Genomic DNA, 21,959 nt, shown 5'->3' with positions numbered 1-21,959 from the left:
CCATATATTTTTATAATAGGTACTCAAAAAATGTGTTAATAAACATGTATAAAAGTAACCTATTATATGGAGAATTTATTTCATTACTTTTTTAACACAGATACGTACAACCCCACTCACAGCTCCAGTAAAACAGGCAGTCTCAGGCAGCCACCTTTGTACCAGTTAACAATCATGTCCCGAACCCCAAGTACCTGGAAGACACATGGGCAGCCAATTCAAGAGTAGTCAATCCATTGGTTTATTAATCACCAAATGTTGTCTCTTGCAAACTGGACCCAAGAGACAAACACAAAGATAGTGCATAAGCTGGAGGTTTGGTGAATCTCGGCAAAGCAATAAATGAGTAAACGAAGCTGGTCTGTGAAAGCAACTGAAGCAAAAAAAGACATCCACCTGGGAACATGAATCAAGAGACGCTATGGCCCCTAAAGGACAGAGAAATCAGACTCTATTCCTATTTTTAAATACCTGTAAGACCTAAGTGTATTTGTTTTCATGATGGACTCTTGAGATCTAAATATCTTTACTTGACCCAGCCTAAGTGGGTCCGTTTTTTGCAACCACGAGTCTTTAACAATTATATACTCCCACAGCTATTTTCATTCTCTACAAACTACAACTCTTAAGGTTTCAGTGAGCATCTACACACAGATAACTCTTCTAAAAATGCTCTTCTAGGCACTGCATGACAGGTTTCAGACATTTGGGGAACACCCACTATAATAAACTATCAACCTAGGATGAAGAACAATGCCATAACATCACTAATTAGTGTATTAAAATTAAACAGGTCAAGTCAGTAACTATCACCTAGGTTGCAGAAAGAATACGAGAATCATTAGGATAAAGAAGTTTCATGTAGATGGACTCACACAGTATTGCAAGCGTATTATTTCACTTGGCATGATGTTTTTGAGATTCAACCATAAAGTGTATCAGTATTTTGTTCCTTTGTGTTGTTGAGTAGTTTTCCTTTATATGGATGTGATATGTCCATACGGTGGCATAATTTTCAAAAATCTATTCACCAGTTGACAAAATATCCGGGTTGTTTCCCATTTGGTATTATTATGAATAAGGCTACTATGAACATTTCTCAAAACAAATTGTGTATGCACATGTTTAATTTTTCTTGGATAAATTCCAAGGAGTGGGAACACTGAGTCATATGGTACATGTATGTTAACTTTATAAGAAAATGCCAAACTGTTTTCCAGAGTGGCTACATCATTCTTCATTTCTACTTGTAACATATGAGAGTTCCAACTGCTCCAAATCCTCAGCAACACTTGGAATTATCATTTCTTGTTATTTTTTTAATTTAGCCATTCTAATCAGTGTGCAGTGTATCTCACTGTGGGTTTAATTAGCATTTCTCTGACAACAGTGTTAATGACACTGAACATGTTTACAAGCATTATTGGCTGTCTATGTATCTTGATATAGTGTCTGTTTAAGGTCCTTTGTCCTTTTTAAAAATATATATATATATTGGGTTTTTTTTGTTGTTTAGTAAGTTCTTTGTAAATTATAGGTACAAGTCCTTTTTCAAATATATACTTTACAAATAAATAAAGAAGTTATAACATTTAGATAATAACAGGAACACTATGAAGAACTCTGATACACAATCTCCATTACCATCAAGTGACAAAGTAACAAAGCAGAAATATAAACATTTTTGATTGGTCCCTCCCAGTCATATACTTTCTTGTTCTCATTCCTCCAGCTATTATATGACTATTCAACGTATTTCTCTCAGGCATATTCTACTTCCTAAAAATACTTCCAAATATGCTCAACATCAAAAGCCAAGAGTCTGTTTCCTCTATCCGCCATTCCCCAGGAATGCAGTTCACAACAAGTAATACTTATTGATAAATGACTCAAGGTATAAATTAAATAAAAAGAATTAAAATAATTTTATTTAGGGGTTTAGAAAAGTTAATGGTGGGAGAGATATTTTAAATAAAATCAATAGAAAACCAAAGTAATAAACTCTGACATACAAAAAAAGCATAAATTTTATGAAAATTTTAAATAACATTATGAGTAAAATATTACCAAGTAGCTTCTGATCTGAAACCCTCAAATTTTAGGCATATAAAGCACAAGAATAAGTCAAACTGCTACCACTGAACACAAGAAGCAGATGCAGAGTCACAGCACAAAGATTCAAAACCAGTGACTTATGTAAAATGTCAGCAAACTAAACACTGCATGTTCTGTAGGAGAATTATTAATAGACAAATGATTCAAGGGATAACCCATGGTCTCAACTGACTAGAGTTGTACTGTCCAATATGGTACACCCCAGACACATACACCTATTTAAATGTTTTGAAAATTAAAATTCACAGTCCAGTTATCCAGTTGCACTAGCCATATTTCAAGTGCTTAATAGTCCTATCTGACAGCACAAGTAAAAAACTTTCATCAGTACACAAACTCAATCAGACAGTCCCAGGGTTTTCACAGGCCCAGCAAGAGTCTAAAGGAACTTTATTCTTTGTAAGACTTTTTTTCTATGAAGAAAATGGAGCATTTTGTTTTAGTATTTAATTATTCTTACTGAATATTAAAAAGAGAGGAATCTTTATATCACATATATAATGAAGAGACAAACAATGGAATATAAATACTTGCCCCTGAGAGGTAACCACAATACTGAATTGAGCCTTATCATTCCCTTGCCTTTTAAAATACTTTACAAAATATTTCCTTAAAAATATATGCTTAATTTATGTTAACAGAATCACACTTTTTCTTTACATCGCTTGTTCTTTTCACTATCTGCATTTACTGAAGTTCACTCTGACCCATCTAAATAACGTTGCTACTTAATACACTACAAAGCGCCCACTATTGTTCAGAAAAAGATAGACCTAAACCACCTATGGATATGGATCAAAGCTGTGCAAGTTACAAACCGAAGTCTTAGGGTTCCAAATGATTCTCTATAAAAAAGAATTTATTTTCATATACATTAAATTGGTCATAAACCAAAATGAGTATAACTTCCTTATGCATCAGAGACAGATCTTAGTTGCTATACATACATGTATTTTTTTCTTTTAATTGTATAGCAGTAGTTATCAAGTGTGGTCCCTCAACCTGAAGCATCAGATCACAGGGGAACTTATTAGAAATGCAAATCCTCTGCCCCATCCCAAACCCACTGAATCAAAAACTCTGGGGATGGGGTCAAGCAGTCTGTTTTAACAAGCCCTCTAGATGATTCTGACATATGACAAAATTTAAGAACCTGTAGAGAAGTATTTCAACAATCAGTATACCTAAGAGCTAAACACACATACAAATTTCTAACAGTTAACCAATAAACTCAATTGCCATAGATTATACCCCTTTACCATGTTGAATTTTACAAACTTAAGCTTACTATATTCAAAATGACTTAGTAAGCCAAACTACACAAAAAAAACAACAAAGCTACAAACTTAATTGTCTATAATTAAAATTTATTCTCTCTCTCTAGTTACTATTTTTTGTTTTTATCCTGTGTCCAATTTTTAAATTAACTACCTTGTGATTATAGTCTCTTTTTTTTTAACCATTTTTCTCATATGCCCCTTAGTCAGCTGCCTTTCTTTGGCAAATACCACATATGTCCTTTTCTATTTCTAAAGGAGATTTTTTTCCTTGATGATTTACAAAGGCTACATGTGTATTATGGCTCTCAATCCATTGTTATACATTGCAAATACTTTCTCTAACATGTAGTTTGCCCTTATATGTTTTACTCAGATTTATAACATAATAGGGTTTGGCTTTTTTTAATTAAAAATACAAAAAAGAAACATGTATCCACAATTCAGATTTAACAAATGTGAACATCTTACCACATTCATTTCAGACCTTTAAGAAATAAATATTATAAATGATAGAATTTTTATAGAGTAGAATCATTTCACATTTTCTTTTGAGTTTATTTTTAAGCTTACTTCTTTCGTACTCTAAAATGAGACAGTCAACTATTATTTTTCAGAAAGTTTAATGTATTATGAAAAATTTCAAATACATATAAAAGGAAACAGCTTTAACTTTTATCAATTCATGGTCTACCTTGTTTCATTTGTCCCAGGAACCAACAAATTTTTTCAGTAAAATACAGCACAGAAAGTATTTACAGCTTTTGTAGGCCCATGGGTCTCCATTCCAATTACTCAATTCTGCCTCTGCCTGGCAAAAGTAGCCATAGGTGATATGTAAATGAATGGGTGTGGCTGTGTTCCAATAAAAACTGTTTTTTTACAAAAAACAGGCTACAAACTAAATGGGCTGTAGCTTGCAGCAGCCCCTGATCTATACCCCTACCCACTTCCTCATTTCTCTATTATTTTGAAGAACCTCCAATATATCATTTCATCTCAACTATAAATATTGATCAACCTTTAAAAAATAAAGGGTCTTTCTTTAAACATACTTACACTACTATTATCATATATAAATGAGTTAAAAATTCTCTAATGTAAATGTTCAGTGTTCAAATGTGCACTTACCTCATAATTTTTAATTTTATCATCTGTTTGCATCAGGATCCAAACAAAATCCAGACATGGCAACTGCTTGGTATGTCTCTTAAAAGCCCTTTTAATTTTCCGTAGCACTTTTGTGCATTAAAATAGTGTCTCCCAAAAAAATACGTCCAAGAGCTAACACCCAGCACCTGGGACTGTGACCTTATTTGGAAATAGGGTCTTTGAGATGTAATTAAGGATCTCAGGACAAAATAATCCTGGATTTAGAATAGACCCTAAATCCAATGACTGGCGTTCTTATGAGACAAAGGAGTGAAAAATTTGAGACACAGGAGAAAAGACGATGGAGGCAGAGATTAGAGGTTGCTGCCACAAACCAAAAAAACATCAGGGTGCCATCAGCAGCTGGAAGAGGCAAGGAAGGATACTCCCCTAGAGCCTTCAGAGGGAATGTGGCCCTGCCAAAGCCTTCATTTTGAACTTTCGGCTTCCAGAACTGTCAGGAAGTAAACTTCTATTATTTTAAGCCACCCAGTCTGTGTTAATATGTTATAGAAGCCCCAAGAAACTAATGTATCTACTTATCCAACAGTTTTCTTCAGTGATAGAAATGTTCTGTATCTGCGGTGCCCGATATGGTAGCCACTAGCCACATATAGCTGTTGAGCACTTGAAGTGTGGCTACTGCAAGTGAGGATTTGAATTGACAATTTTTTAATTTTAAAATGTATCCCCTTGTGTTTTTACTGAGATTTTGTGAGGAAAGGCAAGAAACTAGTAGGTCGTTCTGTAGAGTTTACACCACAGACTGGATTTTTCTGATTTTTGTCTCTTTGCTGTTACTTAACATTTTCCTCCTCTGTATTTTCTTTAAGTCTGTATTTGAATTTATATACTTGATCAGATCGAGATTTAATTATGGTTTTCTGGGGGCTGGGAGTTAAGACTACTTCATGGGTAGTATTTTCTCTTATATCGGAGGCAAACATTTTGACTGTCTTTCTCTGGTAGTGTTGGTATCCATGATACTCAATGTTTACATTTATTAATTTTTTAGGGCTTACAAAAAGATATTATAACTTGATAATTATTTTCCTATTTGCTGTCTAGAATAGTTTTATAAAAAGAAGATTTGCTCATCTTCTATTTAGTTTAGTTGCCCAATGGTAGAGTTCTTATAGGAAAGGCAGAATAAAAATGTTCAGTTCTCTCCATTTTCCTCTTTTAAAAATAATTGCTTCGAGAAAAGAGCCAAGATGTCAGTGTGAGTAGGGCAGCGGAAATCTCTTCCCAAAAACAAACATATTTTTGAAAATACAACAATGCAACTATTCCTAAAAGAGAGACCAGTGGATACAGTACAACAGCGTTGACTTATATGTTCTTTTTCTCCTTTACATTTACAGAAAGCATTCTTCACCCTAGGACAGACTAGAAGGTATTCAAAAGAATGCTCCTTATCAAGACATACTAGAGTTTAATGCAGTTAATCACTACCCATAATTATACATTCAAATCAACTTTAACCCATTTTATGCCCAAAAAACCCTCTATTATTTAATAAATGCTTGATATACCTTTAATTCACAATTAGTTGACATTAATGTTAATGCTCAAACATTTAATATGTACAAAACATTTACTTTATTTCCTCAAATAAATTTTGCTATTACACTGAGAAAAAAACAAGTTTATAAAAATTTTAATATCAAAGTCACCTGAAGGAGAAATGACAAGAGTCTATAAATCTCAATCACACATCAAGTGACTTCAAACTATACCCAGAGCAAACAGAGAAATAAGCTAGAAAAAAGCTTAAACAAAGCCCATGTACTTTTCTCCATAAGAGAGGTAAAAATCACTCTCAGGCCCATTTTCATAATCAGCACACTCTCTGATTTTAACAAGGCTTACCTACCTCATGAACCCTGGAAATCAGTTTTTAGCAAGTTAGATTACAGAGCAGAATAAAGATTATACAACATAATTAAAGAAAAATATGGGTTACTACTGCTAAAACTTGACAAAGAAATTACTATAACTAACAAGGAAATGAAAAATTTTAATGCCCATATAAATGCCCAGTAATCAGGAAAGAATTCACATAGAATCAAACAATCCTAGCAACCTTCATCATAATATAATCATTTCATCATAATACTATATCTATATTAGGGCAAAGTACAACAAATATTCATGACTGTAATCCTGATAAAGCTAGTTATTTGGTAAGTTTTAAGAGAATGAAATTTACAAAACATTTTACAGTATAAAAAAAACGACTAAATGTATTACTTCTTCACAAAAACATACCTAAATATAACTTATACTATCAGAAACAATAGAGCTGTGTGTAAATCATTAACCATCAAATCATTTCCATTATGGTTAACTGCAAGAGCTTCTTTATCCCACTTGCATTAAGGGAATAGTAACTATCCTGTGAATGCATAAGGTCCCTAAAGTTTTATCTGACCCAAAAGACCCTGGCACTCCCCTAAGACCAAAGGCATGTCCCCTAGACCTACTCAGTAAACAAAAGCAAAGAGTTAAATGTGAATTTTGAACTTAATTATGTACATTACATATTTCTTCACTGAAAAATTACTTTTAAAAATAAAGGATGAAGTTTAACATTTCTAGGTATAAAATGAATGTAAATAACTATGGGATTCTTTTATACATAGGATTATAAACCTAAAACATTTGATTCAGCAGCTAGCTTTTACCTTCCTTTTCATAAATTAGAGGGGGATTTCCCTATTTTTCCACTGAACTAGTCTAAAAAGTGAGAACTGTATTTTACATCTACAGACAGTGGTGTTGTTTAAAACTGGATTATCATTTCAATAGCTTCAAATAAATCAAAACAGCAAAATTCCCACATGGTCCCTTGAATGACTTTAGAAGTTTTACCAGCACTTATTGCTTGGAAAAGAAATAATAAAATAATAGAAGTACATCAATAACTTCTTCATGAACTTATCTCCACTGGCAAGGGAAACAAAAGCAAAAATGAACAAGTGGGACTATATCAAACTAAAAAGCTTCTGTATAGCAAAGAACACTATCAGTAGAACAAAAAAATCATCCTGCAATATGGGAGAATATATTCATAAATGACAGAACTGATAAGGGTTAACATACAAAATAAAGAGCTGAAGCACCTCAACAAACAAAAAGCAAATAATCCAATTAAGAAATGGGCAGAAGATCTGGACAGACACTTCTCCAAAGAAGAAATTCAGATGTCCAACGGGCACATGAAAAGATGCTCCACATCACTAATCATCAGAGAAATGCAAATTAAAACCACAATGAGATATCACCTCACACCAGTTAGGATGGCCACCATCCAAAAGACAAACAACAATAAATGTTGGCAAGGATGTGGAGAAAGGGGAACCCTCCTACACTGCTGGTGGGAATGTAAATTAGTTCAACCATTGTGGAAAGCAGTATGGAGGTTCCTCAAAAAACTAAAAATAGAAATACCATTTCATCCAGGAATTCCACTCTGAGGAATTTACCCTAAGAATGCAGGAGCCCAGTTTGAAAAAGACATATGTTTATCACAGCACTATTTACAATAGCCAAGAAATGGAAGAAACCTAAGTGTCCATCAGTAGATGAATAGATAAAGATATGGTACATATACACAATGGAATATTATTCAGCCATAAGAAGAAAACAAATCCTACCATTTGCAACAACATGGATGGAGCTAGAGGGTATTATGCTCAGTGAAATAAGCCAAGTGGAGAAAGACAAGTATCAAAGGATTTCACTCATCTGTGGAGTATAAGAACAAAGAAAAAATTGAAAGAACAAAACAGCAGCAGACTCACAGAACCCAAGAATGGAGTAACAGTTACCAAAGGGAAAGGGACTGGGGAGGATGGGTGGGAAGGGAAGGATAAGGGGAATAAGGGGCATTACGATTAGGACACATAATGTAGGGAGGGGCATGGGGAAGGCAGTATAGCACAAAGAAAACAAATAGTGACTCTATAGCATCTTACTACACTGATGGACAGTGACTGTAATGGGTATGTGGTGGGGACTTCATAATGAGGGAAATATAGTACCACAATGTTGCTCATGTGATTGTATATTAATGATACCAAAAGAAAAGTAATAGAAGTTAACACACGGAAAGATTTAAGGAAGTCACTCACCATGAAGAAATTGAGTATAATACAGAAATGACATATACTGCCATTTTTTACTGTGGTTCCACGTAAGAATTAAGCCCTAGTACCCTAAGTCATTCATTGTATGTATTGAATTAACTTCTCTTCTAGACATCCAGAATGATGTATCATTCTTGGGAGAAATAAGAAAACAGCCACACAAATCATTTTCTGGGTTCTTCAGTTTAGATGCAGAGTTGTGGTTGGGAAAAGGAGCTATACAAATTATTATTAGCCCTGGGATCAAGCATTAAAACACAGTATCCTCAAGATAGCACATTGTCTATGGTGACTACATATACAACTTACTAAAAAGCTAAATAAAGAAACTATTATTTGAATACGATTTTTTATCATTAACATATTTCAAGCTAAAACCATTAATTATTTAGCTTTTACTAAGTCCTAATCTTATATCTGGTCCTTTACTGTAAGGCACAAGAGTAGAGGCAGAATTCCTGACCACAAAAAGCTTATAATTAAGAAAATAAGTCCAACATACATTAAATACATGACCAAAAAATGTGTAAAATCATATTAAGATCTGAATGATTCAATATACAAATTCTAATCAACTATTTGGGAAGGAAAAGTTTCCTGGAGGTTATAGTAGTCAGGAAAAGTTTAATAACAAAGGTAAAAACTGAGAAGGAAATTCTGAGATGAGTGGTGTCTGAGGCAGAAAAATGAGAAGGCATCCTGTGCAGGAGGCGCAACTGGAGTGAGGACCCAGAAGCAGGCATGAACAGCCAGCCGCAAGAGCAAAACCCTGATGAAGGCTGAAATTCAGAGTGGAGAGTAGAGAAAATTGGGTAGATCTCAAAAACAGTAGGCAGATCTTGGAGTCTGATGATTCATTTTGTTGTTCACTAATTTTTAAACAATACCAAATTCTGAACTGAATAATCTGTATTCATCTTTATCTACTCTGCTTTTAACATCAGAACCCATTAATATCAGAATTCATTACACCACACTGATTTTACCAAAAATCGAGACAATTTTAGGCCAGCACGTTTGGAAACTTTTCTTGAAATAACATACATATGAAAATAAAAGTTTCATATATAAATATTTATTTTAAAGGAAGATTAGCATTGAGGGAGAAACTCAAAATAAATTCGCCCTCAAGTTAAAGCTAAAAACCAAGTGCTTTTTTTCCTTGACTGGTGGCCTACAGTTGTGTGCTTATTGCTGACTGGATCTTTTCCTATCAACACACCCAGCACTTCAAAAGACCCAACCACTCTGCCAAGATTTCTGCCTTCAAAAGAGCTCTTGTTGCCATGGCGATCTCATGTTCTCCGGCAACCTAGTTAGTTAGTGGCACTCTATGACACATACATGAACAATGTTCAAACTGCCCAATTACTCCTTGAGAAACAGGGCATATCCTGTCAAAACCTTACCAGTTATTACCTGCTCTAATACAAGATATCAACAGTATGTGACAGTTCATAAAGAACCATAGTTACTTCCAATAAACAGCTGCATCCAGAAGGGGAGGAGAGTTATGGGTGGGAACCCCCTTTCATATTATAAAACAGATGTACTAAAGTATAAAAGCCAATGAAGTCCAACTCAAATTCAATCAAGGATTTCTCCCTTTTCAAATATCTCAAAACACTTTCCAAAAGTAATAAACAAAAGATAAAAACAGTACAGGCATGCATGGTAGTTCTTTGCTTAAGAATGTCCCCTTAACCTGACTGAAGATTTAACACCTTATCAAAACCACAAAGCTAAATTCTGCCTAGAATTAAAGCTGCCTTTAGGAAGAAAGAGTACAGGCTTTGAAACCATTTCTATAGTACACTTGGTCATAACTTCATAAAGGATACATTGCTAATAAATAGCACATGTGGAAAACCCACAGGGAGAGTTCAAAGGTATGTTTCCAGATGCAAAACACTTCTGACCTAAAGAAATTGTTTTATCATCTCTATTTGATTATACTGCCCCATATTCCCCAAACGAGTCCATGCTTTCTATGTTCAAGTCATGCTCAAATTAAGAGTAAACACCATGACAATCAAATCCAAAAATCAAGTACTTCAAGAGAGCAATAAAGAAAATGACCTGCTAAGATTCTGAAAGTAACCTCGTTTTAATAACTACATATCCCAGAAAATAAAAGTTGGATAAAGAGTATTTATATGCTGAATTATATTTTCTTTTATTAAGGTATCATTGATATACACTCTTATGAAGGTTTCACATGAAAAACAATGTGGTTACTACTCCATTCACCCTTTTATCAAGTCCCCCCCATACCCCATTGCAGTCACTGTCCATCAGTGTAGTAAGATACCACAAGTCACTACTTGTCTTCTCTGTGCTACACTGTCTTCCCCGTGATCCCCCTACACCCTGTGTACTAATCATAATACCCCTCAACCCCCTTCTCCCTCCCTCCCCACCCACCCCTCCCCTTTGTTAACCACTACTCCCTCGTTGGAGTCTGCTGCTGTTTTTTTCCTTCAGTTTTGCTTCATTGTTATGCTCCATAAATGAGGGAAATCAGTTGGTATTTGTCTTTCTCTGCCTGACTTACTTCACTGAGCAAAATACCCTCTAGCTCCATCCATGTTTTTACTAATGGTAGGATTTGTTTTCTTCTTATGGCTAAATAATATTCCATTGTGTATATGTACCACATCTTCTTTATCCATTCATCTACTGATGGACACTTAGGCTGCTTCCATATCTTGGCTATTGTAAATAGTGTTGCAATAAACATAGGGGTACATATGTCCTTCTGCATCTGAGAAGTTGTTTTCTTTGCTTAAATTCCTAAGAGTGGAATTCCCGGGTCACATGGTATTTCTATTTTGAGCTTTTTTGAAGAACTTCCATACTGCTTTCCACAATGGTTGAACTAGCTTACATTCCCACCAGCAGTGTAGGAGGGTTCCCCTTTCTCTGCATCCTTGCCAGCATTAAATGCTGAATTATCTTTTGCAATTGATTTCCATTACAGAAAGTGATCCTACAGAAGGTAAAAAAAATGTGGCCTCATCACAAATGAAATCTGCTTCAAAGAAACAGTCATTTTAAGGAAAGTTCTAAGATACTTTTCCAATATGCAGGCTATGAGCATTTAAAACTATCCAGACACAACCCCTTATAAAGTTGTTTAAATGCACACTTAATAACCAAAATTCATTCCCAATATATTAGGGATTCTGAATTCCTGAGAGTAAGCTGTTGGTATTATCATTCCAAATTTTGGTAGAATTCCAGGGCTGAAAGACAGAGACAGGTGTCTCAAGAGTTCTACATTTGTACATGAGAGACCAAGTAACAACCTCCTCTATCTTTTCAAACTGAGGCACAGACAGGTTACATCATCAACTGGAAGATCTCTCCTGTTTGATAATGTTTTTTGTTTTTGTTTTTACATTAATTATATTCCAGTATCTCTCTTTATGTTTCAGGAATATTTCCTTAATATATATTGAAATGTCAATGGTTTCCAGTGCCAAGAACCCTACCTTCTTTCTTTTAAGGAAGCTAACATAAGTTAAAGATCACTGACCTGAAAGACTAAAGACTACTAAGAACAAAAAAAGTTGTAAAAGACCTTTTATCTAGCACAGGAAAATCTGGAGTGGAGTTTAAACCACAGTGTCTATCATTTTGCAGAACAGCATTATTAACAAGGACCAAACCAATCACATATCAGATATGCAAATCCTATCATTTTCACACATTACAAAAATATTAGTAGAGAAACTGGTACTTTAAGAACAGTTAAAAGTAACTACTAAAGCAGTGACTTTTGCTGATTTTTTTTTACCACATATTAAATGTATTTTATATCACCACCCAGTGTAAACAAATGTATATTTATATAACAAACTAAAATTTTATAAAAACAATCCTCTAAGTATGTGTGATGTATTCTCATAGCTTCTATTCGGTTCCATTTCGTTATCATGGTGTTGGAAATCCAGTAAGGGTTTTCTCACCCAGTAATGGGTAATGGCCTACAGTTTGAAAACGTTGGAAAGTAAGCTATTACTGATAAAAAGCCTCAAAAAGAACAATTTTCATAGTCATTCATTCCCCAAATATTTAATAACACTTCTTTTGTGCAACACTATGTGTTTGACTACACTGTACTAGATATTGTACTATAAGATTTTGAGATTGCTTATACAAACATAACTATAGAGTCTCACACTATGGTGGTTTTCATTTTATTTAAAGTTGGATAAATAAGAAGGAAAAGTCAGACATGTTAACCCATTTGCTCATAGTTTTCTCATTGATATTTTTTCTAACATGTCTACAAGAATCTAAATTGTAGTACACATTCTCTCCTCTGTTAGATGTACCATGCTACACTGACCATATCCAACATATCTTTATTATCCTCATAGCACTTAGCAGTGACTAGTATATAGCAGGCACTTATTTACTGTACTAATGGTTTTATCAAATCTCAAACATTAGTTTATATCTCAAAGAATTTGGATAGGACACAATAAAATTGCTTTGGGTTAGCAAAAGTACTTTTGGACACAGCTATCAAAATACCTCAAATATAAAAGCAAATCTCTGAAAGCCTAAATTTTGGTCCATTCACTTTAAAACTTTGAAATCACTTAAAATAGAACTTCATTAAACAGGGCATTATGATTAGCACACATAATGTAGCAGAGTGGGGACACGGGAAAGGCAGTATATACAGAGAAGACAAGTAATGATTCTGTAGCATCTTCCTATGCTGGTGGACAGTGACTATAATGGGGTATGTGGGGAGGACTTGATAATAGGGGGAGTCTAGTAACCATAATGTTCAAATAATTGTACAGTAAGAATATAAAAAAATAGAACTTCGTTGCAAAAATGACTCAGACCAAATTCTATAATCCAGTTATTATTAATAAAATCACTATTAACAAGAAGAAATATATAAGCTAATAAGGAAATTTTAATTTAATTGTTTCTTTTCCACAGCAAATGACTATGTCCACCTCAACTTCTGTTTGGGATAGTCAGAATACAAATAAATTATATACTTGACAAATTCACTTTCAAGCTTTACAATTCAGACATACAGTAATTTCATTTGTAAAAGATACTATATTTTACAGCAACTACTTAGTTTGATTTTTCAGATTCATTTAAAATTGAGTAACTTTGCTATTTGTTTTTAAGACCAAAGTTAATTGAAACAGGTGCCTATGAACTTGTAATTCAGATTTGCTTGCACCATTACTGAAGTATGATCTATCTGAAACAATTTTATTAACTAGTAAACAACAAACATAACCATTTTAATAACATAAGCATTTAATACTTAACTGGGAAATTTTTTCTCAACAATTAAATAGGTTAAATAGCCAAGTCAAAACAAGAAAATAAAATACTGATTCAATTGTTCCCAATTCCTCAATTTACAAAGGATTAGATTTTCAGAAGAAAAAAAAACGGTTTACTGTTGTGTGGAAGCTGTTTCTCCTATAAAAACTAGGTTCTTTATAAAAAATAGGTTCCATTTTCCACGAACCCAGGTGGTTAACTAACATTCATAGCTCATCAACAGTTCTCATCAAACCATTAGAGAATTTGTTCTCTACATGAAATAGCTCTGACAGTCACTAGGGATAAGAGAATACTATTTTTCAGTAGACTGTAAGGCAGCTCAGCTATGCCATTCCACATCTCACCTGCAAGAGTGACTGGAAATTTAGTTAGTTTTTAGGGTATAGGTTTATTCTACTTAGAGAATTCTTCCATAGGGAGTATTGTAGCCCTCTATGGAACAATGGATACTCACAGTCTGCTGGGTTTGCAGCAGAAATTAGTTTTTTGCCCATATGTTCCAAAGAGAATGCCAGGCTTATACAGAAAGTGTACAAATATTTTTTGAATAAACAAGTACTTATGCACCTACTACATATCAGGCAATATGTTGGTAATATAAAAGGTCCAGAACATTATCATTAAAAATCATATTTGCCACAAAAAAAATGAACAATAATTTAAAATAAGACATGACCCCACAAGTCAGAGATTTCCCAACTTGCTATAGGGAGAAAGAATATAGAGAACAGAGCACTGAAGTTGAAACCCATTCCCAGTTTCAAATCTAATAAACAAGTAATATAAACTTAAATCAAAATTTAAAATTTTTCTTTGTGTAAACAGGAAAACATAAATCTAATTGCACTTTTGTGTGAGCTTTTATTATACACATGAGCACAGTGTATACAATAATACTTAGCTTATGGAGCACAGTCCAACAGAACTTCTATAAAGATGGAAAAGTTATATATTTGCACTCTCCAGTATGGTAGCCACTAGATACATCTCGCTACTAAGCACTTAAAGTGTGGCTGGTGGAACTGAGGAAATGAATTTCCTCAGTTAGAGGGCACAGTAAATTATCTGAAGCAATAATTTCCAAAATGTTTCCAAATTACATGAAAACTATAAACTTATAAATCCAAGAACTTCAACAACACCAAGTAAAAGAAAAATAACGACACGTCTACATCAAATTACATCATAATCAAATTGCTCAAGATCAGTAATCCTTCTTTTAAATCTTAAAAACAGATAAGGAAAAAAGATACACATTACATAGGAACAAAGATAAGAATGACATTAGAGTCCTCACTGAAATGATAAAACAAGATGACACTGGAGCAAATCTTTAAAATACCAAAAGAAAATACTGCCAATCTAGAATTCTATACCAAGAAAAAAATATTTTCCTAAAAACAATGACAAAATTAATACACAGAAATCTGTGGCTTTCCTATACACTAACAATGAACTAACAGAAAAAGAAATCAGGAAAACAATTCCATTCACAACTGCATCAAAAAGAATAAAATACCTAAGAATAAACCTAACCAAGGAAGTGAAAGACCTATAACCTGAAAACTACAAGACACTCTTAAGAGAAATTAAAGAGGACACTAACAAATGGAAACTCATCCCATGCTCTTGGCTAGGAAGAATTAATATCGTCAAAATGGCCATCCTGCCCAAAGCAATCTACAGATTCAATGCAATCCCTATAAAATTACCAACAGCATTATTCAACGAACTGGAACAAATAGTTCAAAAATTCATATGGAACCACAAAGACCCCGAATAACCAAAGCAATCCTGAGAAGGAAGAATAAAGTGGGTGGGTGGGGGGTCCTCGCTCCCCAACTTCAAGCTCTACTACAAAGCCATAGTAATCAAGACAATTTGGTACTGGCACGTACCAAACCACATGAACAGAGCCACAGACCAGTGGAACAGAATAGAAACTCCAGACATTAACCCAAACATATATGGCCAATTAATATACGATAAAGGAGCCATGGACATACAATGGGGAAATGACAGCCTCTTCAACAGCTGGTGTTGGCAAAAATGGACAGCTACATGTAAGAGAATGAAACTGGATCACCGGCTAACCCCATACACAAAAGTAAATTCGAAATGGATCAAAGACCTGAATGTAAGTCATGAAACCATAAAACTCTTAGAAAAAAACATAGGCAAAAATCTCTTGGACATAAACATGAGTGACATCTTCATGAACGTATCTCCACTGGCAAAGGAAACAAAAGCAAAAATGAACAAGTGGGACTGTATCAAGTTGAAAAGCTTCTGTACAGCAAAGGACACCACCAATAGAACAAAAAGACATCCTACAGTATGGGAGAATATATTCATAAATGACAGATCCAAATTATATAAACAGCTCACGCACCTCAACAAACAAAAAACAAATAATCCAATTAAAAAATGGGCAGAGGAGCTGAACAGACACTTCTCCAAAGAAGAAATTCAGATGGCAACAGACACATGAGAAGATGCTCCACATCACTTGTCATCAGAGAAATGCAAATTAAAACCACAATGAGATATCGCTTCACACTAGTAAGGATCGCCACCATCCAAAAGAAACAACAACAAATGTTGGCGAAGTTGTGGAGAAAGGGGAACCCTCCTACACTGCTGGTGGGAATGTAAACTAGTTCAACCATTGTGGAAAGCAGTATGGAAGTTCCTCAAAATGCTCAAAATAAAAATACCATTTCACCCAGGAATTCCACTCCTAGGAATTTGCCCTAAGAATGCTGCAGCCCAGTTTGAAAAAGACAGATGCACCCCTATGTTTATCGCAGCTCTATTTACAATAGCCAAGAAATGGAAGAAACCTAAGTGTCCATCAGTAGATGAATGGATAAAGAAGATGTGGCACATATATACACAATGGAATATTATTCAGCCATAAGAAGAAAACAAATTCTACCATTTGCAACAACATGGATGGAGCTAGAGGGTATTATGCTCAGTGAACTAAGCCAGGTGGAGAAAGACAAGTACCAAATGATTTCACTAATATGTGGAGTATAAGAACAAAGAAAAAACTGAAGGAACAAAACAGCAGCAGAATCACAGAACCCAAGAATGGACTAACAGTTACCAAAGAGAAAGGGACTATGGAGGGTGGGGGGAAAGGGAGGGAGAAGTTGCGGGAAAAAGAAAAGGGGCATTATAATTAGCATGTATAGTGTGGGGGGAGGCACGAGGAGGGCTGTGCAACACAGAGAAGACACATAGTAATTCTATAGTATCTTACTACGCTGATGGACAGTAACTGTAATGGGGTTTGTTGGGGGGGACTTGGCAAAGGGGAGAACCTAGTAAACATAATGTTCCTCATTTAATTGTAGATTAATGATACCAAAAAAAAAAAAAAACAAAGACAAAATAGAGATTTTTTTAAACATGCAAAAGCTGAAAGGAATTCATTACCAGCAGTTCTGCACTACAATAAATTTTTTTTAAGTCTTTCAAGCAGAAGGGAAATGATGCCAGATGGAATATGGATCTATCCTAAGAAATGAAGAATGATCCATACTGGGAATAGTTATCTTCATTAATAAATGTATGTGAGCTTTTATTATTATTTAAACCTCTTTAAAAGATGACTGACTAAACAAAAATAATGACCTGGTGTTGGGTTTATAGATGTAAAAGTAAAATGTATGGCGACAGTAACACAAAGGCTGGGAGGGCAGAAATGCCACATATATTACGGTAAGGTGCCTATACTACATGTGAAATGACATAACATCACTTAAGGTATACTGAGGTATGCTGAAATGTATACTATAAATCCTAAAGTAACCACTGAAATAACAACATAAAGAGTTACACATAAGGTAATAAAAAATACAAAATAGAATGAAAGAAAAGATAATCCTAAAGAAGGCAGAAAAGAAGAAAAAAAAGAACACACGAGATAAATGGAAAACAAATAAGATGATGGATTTAAGTCTAACCATATCAAGAATTTCATTGTGTTCCAATTTAAAACCAATGATTTCAAACCAGATAAAAATGCAAAACCCAACTATACACTGCCCACAATAAATGCACTTTAAAAAGAACATTAAAAGTAAAATAATGAAAAGGTGCACAATGCTTACATATCAACAGAAAGTATATATATAGTAATTATCACACAAGGTAGACTTGTGAGCAAAGAATATTTTCAGGGAAAAAGGAAGCTGTTTCATAATGACAAAACAGTCAATTCATTAAGAGGACATAACAATTCTAAACATTAATGCACTTAATAATATAGCTTCCAAGTATGTGAAAACAAACTGACACAACTGCAGAGATAAATTAAAAATTCACATTTCTAGCAGAGATTTCAATTCCCTTCTCTCAAAAACTGACAAATCAACTAGACAGAAAATGAGAAGGGATATAAAAGACTTTAACAATACTATAAACCAAAATGACTTAATTCGAAAACACTCCACCAAACCACAGCAGAAGATGTATTCTTTTCAAGTTCATGCAGAACATCTGCCAAGACAAACCATATTTCAGGCCATAAAACAAGACTCAATACATTCAAAAGAATTCAATTCATATAAAGTATCTTCTCTGACCACAATGAAATTAAATTTGAAATCAGTAACAGAAATATCTCTAAAATGAATATTCCCCCAAATATTTGGAAACAACACACTTAAAGTAATCCATGGGTCAAAGAAGAAATGAAAGAGAGCAGAAAATATATTACCTAAATGATAATGATGGCTTAACATCAAAATTTGTGGACTATCACTTAAAGAAGTACTTGGGAAGAGGAGGGAATTTATAACACTAAAGGACTATATTAGAAAAGAAGAAAACAAATTGATGACTTCATCTTTCTTCACCTAAAAAAAGAAGAAATTATACCCAAAGTAAACAAGAGAAACCAAATAACAAAATGACAGCAAAATCCAAAAAAAGGGGGGAAAAAATTTTAAGAACAGTTGAACCCAAGAACTGGTTCTTTGAGATCAGTAAGACAGATACACCCTTAATCAGAGTGATCTGGAAAAAAAGAAACAAATTAACAATAACAGGAATAGAGCACTGACATACTATAAATTCTACAGTGGTATTAAAATGACAGTAAGCAAATATAATGAACAACTCTATTTTATATGTTCAACAACTTAAATGATATAAACAAATTATCTGAAAAACACAAACTACTGAAGTTTAACCAAGAAGAAATAGGCAAACTAAATTTATAAATTTTTAACTATATTTACAGTTAAAACCCTCCCAAAAAACAACTCACATAGCCAGATGGTTTCGCTGGTGAATTATACCAAACATTTAAAAGAGAACACCAATTATACATATTATACATGAACTTTTCTAGAAAATTTAAAAGAGGGAATACCCCAACTCAATTCTGTGAATCCAGCATTAACCTGGTGTCAAAACCAGATAACATTAGGAGAAAAGCAAACTACAGACGAATATACTTCATAAAAATACATGAAAATTTTTTAAACAAAATTTTAACAAAATCCAACAACATATACAAAGAATAATTCTTCACGACCACATGGGTCAGAGATTTACCTGAGGAATGCAAACATGGTGTAATGAAAAAATCTATCACGGTAACTCCTCATATAACAAATTTTAAAGGAAAAATCATGTGCTCATCTCAATAGACACAGAAAAGGCATTTGGCAAAAATCCAACATCTATTCCTGGAAAAATCTCTTAGAAGTCAGGAAAAGAAGGAAACTTCCTCAGTCAAGAAAAGGTACAAAGAAGACGACAGCCAACATCACACGTAATACTAAGTAGAAGACAAAATGCTTTCCCTCTAAGATCCAAAACACAATGAGGATGTCTATTCTTACCACTTCAATTCAAAACTATACTAGTCTCTGTAAAATGCATTCAGGCAAGAAAAAATAAAAAGGCATCCAGATTGGAAACCAAGAAGTAAAACTGTCTTCATTCACAGCTTATGTGATCATCAAAGTAGGGTATCTCATGGACATACTCCAAAAAAAAAGAACTAGAACTAATGAGTATAACAAGCTGATACAGAATAGTGTCAACACACAAAACTCAATTATATTTCCATATACTAGTCTAACAAACAGAAACTTAATTTTAAAAACAATACCATATACAATAGCATAAATAAGTGTAAATACTTATAAATCTGACAATATATGTGAGAGACCTGCACAGTGAAAACTATAAAATATTGCTGAGATAAATTCCATTTATCTAAATAAATGGAAAGATATACCACCTTTCCATGGGGTCAGAAAACTTGATATTATCAAGACATCAATTCTACCCAAACAGATTTAGAGAAGATTAAAAGCAGTCCTAACCAAAATTTCAGTAAGTTTTTCCTTTGCAGAAATTGACATACAGTACTAAAATTTACATGGAAACCCAGAGGATTTAAAATAACCAAAACAATACTGAAAAAGCAATTTGGAAATGTTAACACTACCTGATATCAAGATACTATTACAAAGCTGCAATAATCAAACAAGTGTGGTACTGAATAAAAGCAAAGAGATCAATGGAACAAATTAAAGTACAGGAAAACTTCTTTATAAATGTGCAATGGAATTCATCTGTGAAAGAATAATCTTGTTTTAACAAATGGTGCTACAACAGTTGGAAATCATATATAAAAAGAAGTGAACTTTAATCCATACCTCATACCATATTTAAAAATTAACCCAAAATGGGTCCTAAGGCCTATGTGTGAAACCAAATTTAAAAGTTCTAGAAATAAATACAAAAGAAAACTTTTGTGATCACTGGTTAAAATTTCTTATATACATACCACAGCAGGATCCAGAGAAGAATAACCTGATAATATGAACTTCATCAAAAACAACTTTTGCTCTTCAAAAGAAATATCAAAACTCACTAATAAAAAAAAAACTAATTAAAAAGTCAACAACGACAGGGATTAAAGATGGCAACGTGAGAGGAGAGACAGAGGCTTCCTCCAAAACCCAGATACAATTAGAAAATTTAATTGGCGCAACTAATCGTGAGAGAGCAACAGGGAAGAGGACGGCATCAGACTGCACACACCTCACCAAACGGGGTAACGTACCAGAGCTGTGGCTCCGTGGGACCTGAGCCCCTCCCCAACCCCAGCTCACCGGCAAGAGGAAGACAAACGGAGCAGGGAGGGAGTGGAAGGCCTGGGACTGCTAAACACCTAGCTCTGGAAATCTGCTCTGGGAGCACAAACCTACATTTCATGCTGCTTTCATAGACTCACATGACTACTGGGTTGGAAAGTTAATACAGGCAGAGTTCCTAGGGAGACTGGGATTCCGGCTGCTTGTGGAAAGCAGGGATCCGTATCTGGCTGCTCTGGGACAAAAACTTATACCTGTGTGACCGGCCCACTGGCTCAGGCAGTGGAGACAGGCACATCAGCCAGGAGGCGGGGAACAGCTCTTTCCTACCCCCAGGCACCAGTACCGCTCCCCTGCGACTCTAACATTGCTTCAGAGATTCAGCAGTACCAGAATAGAGCTTCTGGACACTAGAGGGCGCCATATACAAGCATGAAACGGCAAAGGAACCTTGTCCAGAGAAAATCGTTAATACAACTCCCGAGAAAGATTTAAATGATATGGACCTTGTGACTCTTCCTGAAAGGGAGTTCAAAATAAAAATCATCAACATCCTAATGGAGGTACGGAAAGACATCCAAGAACTGAGGAATGAATTCAGGTCAGAGATCCAATTGTTAAAGAACACAATTGAGGCTATTAAAAGCAGGTTGGATACGGTGGAGGAGACAATAAATGAAATAGAAACTAGAGAAGAGGAATACAAAGAAGCTGAGGCACAGAGACAAAAAACGATCTCTAAAAATGAAAGAATATTGAGAGAACTGTGTGACCAATCCAAGGGGAACAATTTTCGCATTATA

General features: G+C 34.4%; 1 protein-coding gene across 8 annotated transcripts in view; it reads right to left on the bottom strand.

Annotated features, from left to right (window-relative positions):
- TCF12 (transcription factor 12) overlaps positions 1 to 21,959 on the bottom strand; it is a 415,896-nt gene that overhangs the window by 360,862 nt on the left and 33,075 nt on the right. For 2 of the 8 annotated variants that reach the window (XM_036929725.2, XM_057488841.1), the window contains one exon: positions 121 to 194. The exons of 5 other annotated variants lie outside the window; for them this stretch is intronic. Coding sequence is in view for 1 of the 3 variants with exons in the window: in XM_057488839.1 (XP_057344822.1) it covers positions 195 to 207 (13 nt within the window). In the remaining 2 variants the exon portion in view is untranslated. Of the gene's footprint in view, positions 1 to 120; positions 272 to 21,959 lie in introns of those variants that run through there. One more of the 8 variants, XM_057488839.1, reaches the window with a different exon arrangement.

Source organism: Manis pentadactyla, chromosome 11 (genome assembly GCF_030020395.1).
Source record: "Manis pentadactyla isolate mManPen7 chromosome 11, mManPen7.hap1, whole genome shotgun sequence".
Taxonomy (NCBI): Eukaryota; Metazoa; Chordata; class Mammalia; order Pholidota; family Manidae; genus Manis; species Manis pentadactyla.
Note: the sequence above shows the minus strand (reverse complement) of the source record. Positions and strands in the feature narration are given on the sequence as shown.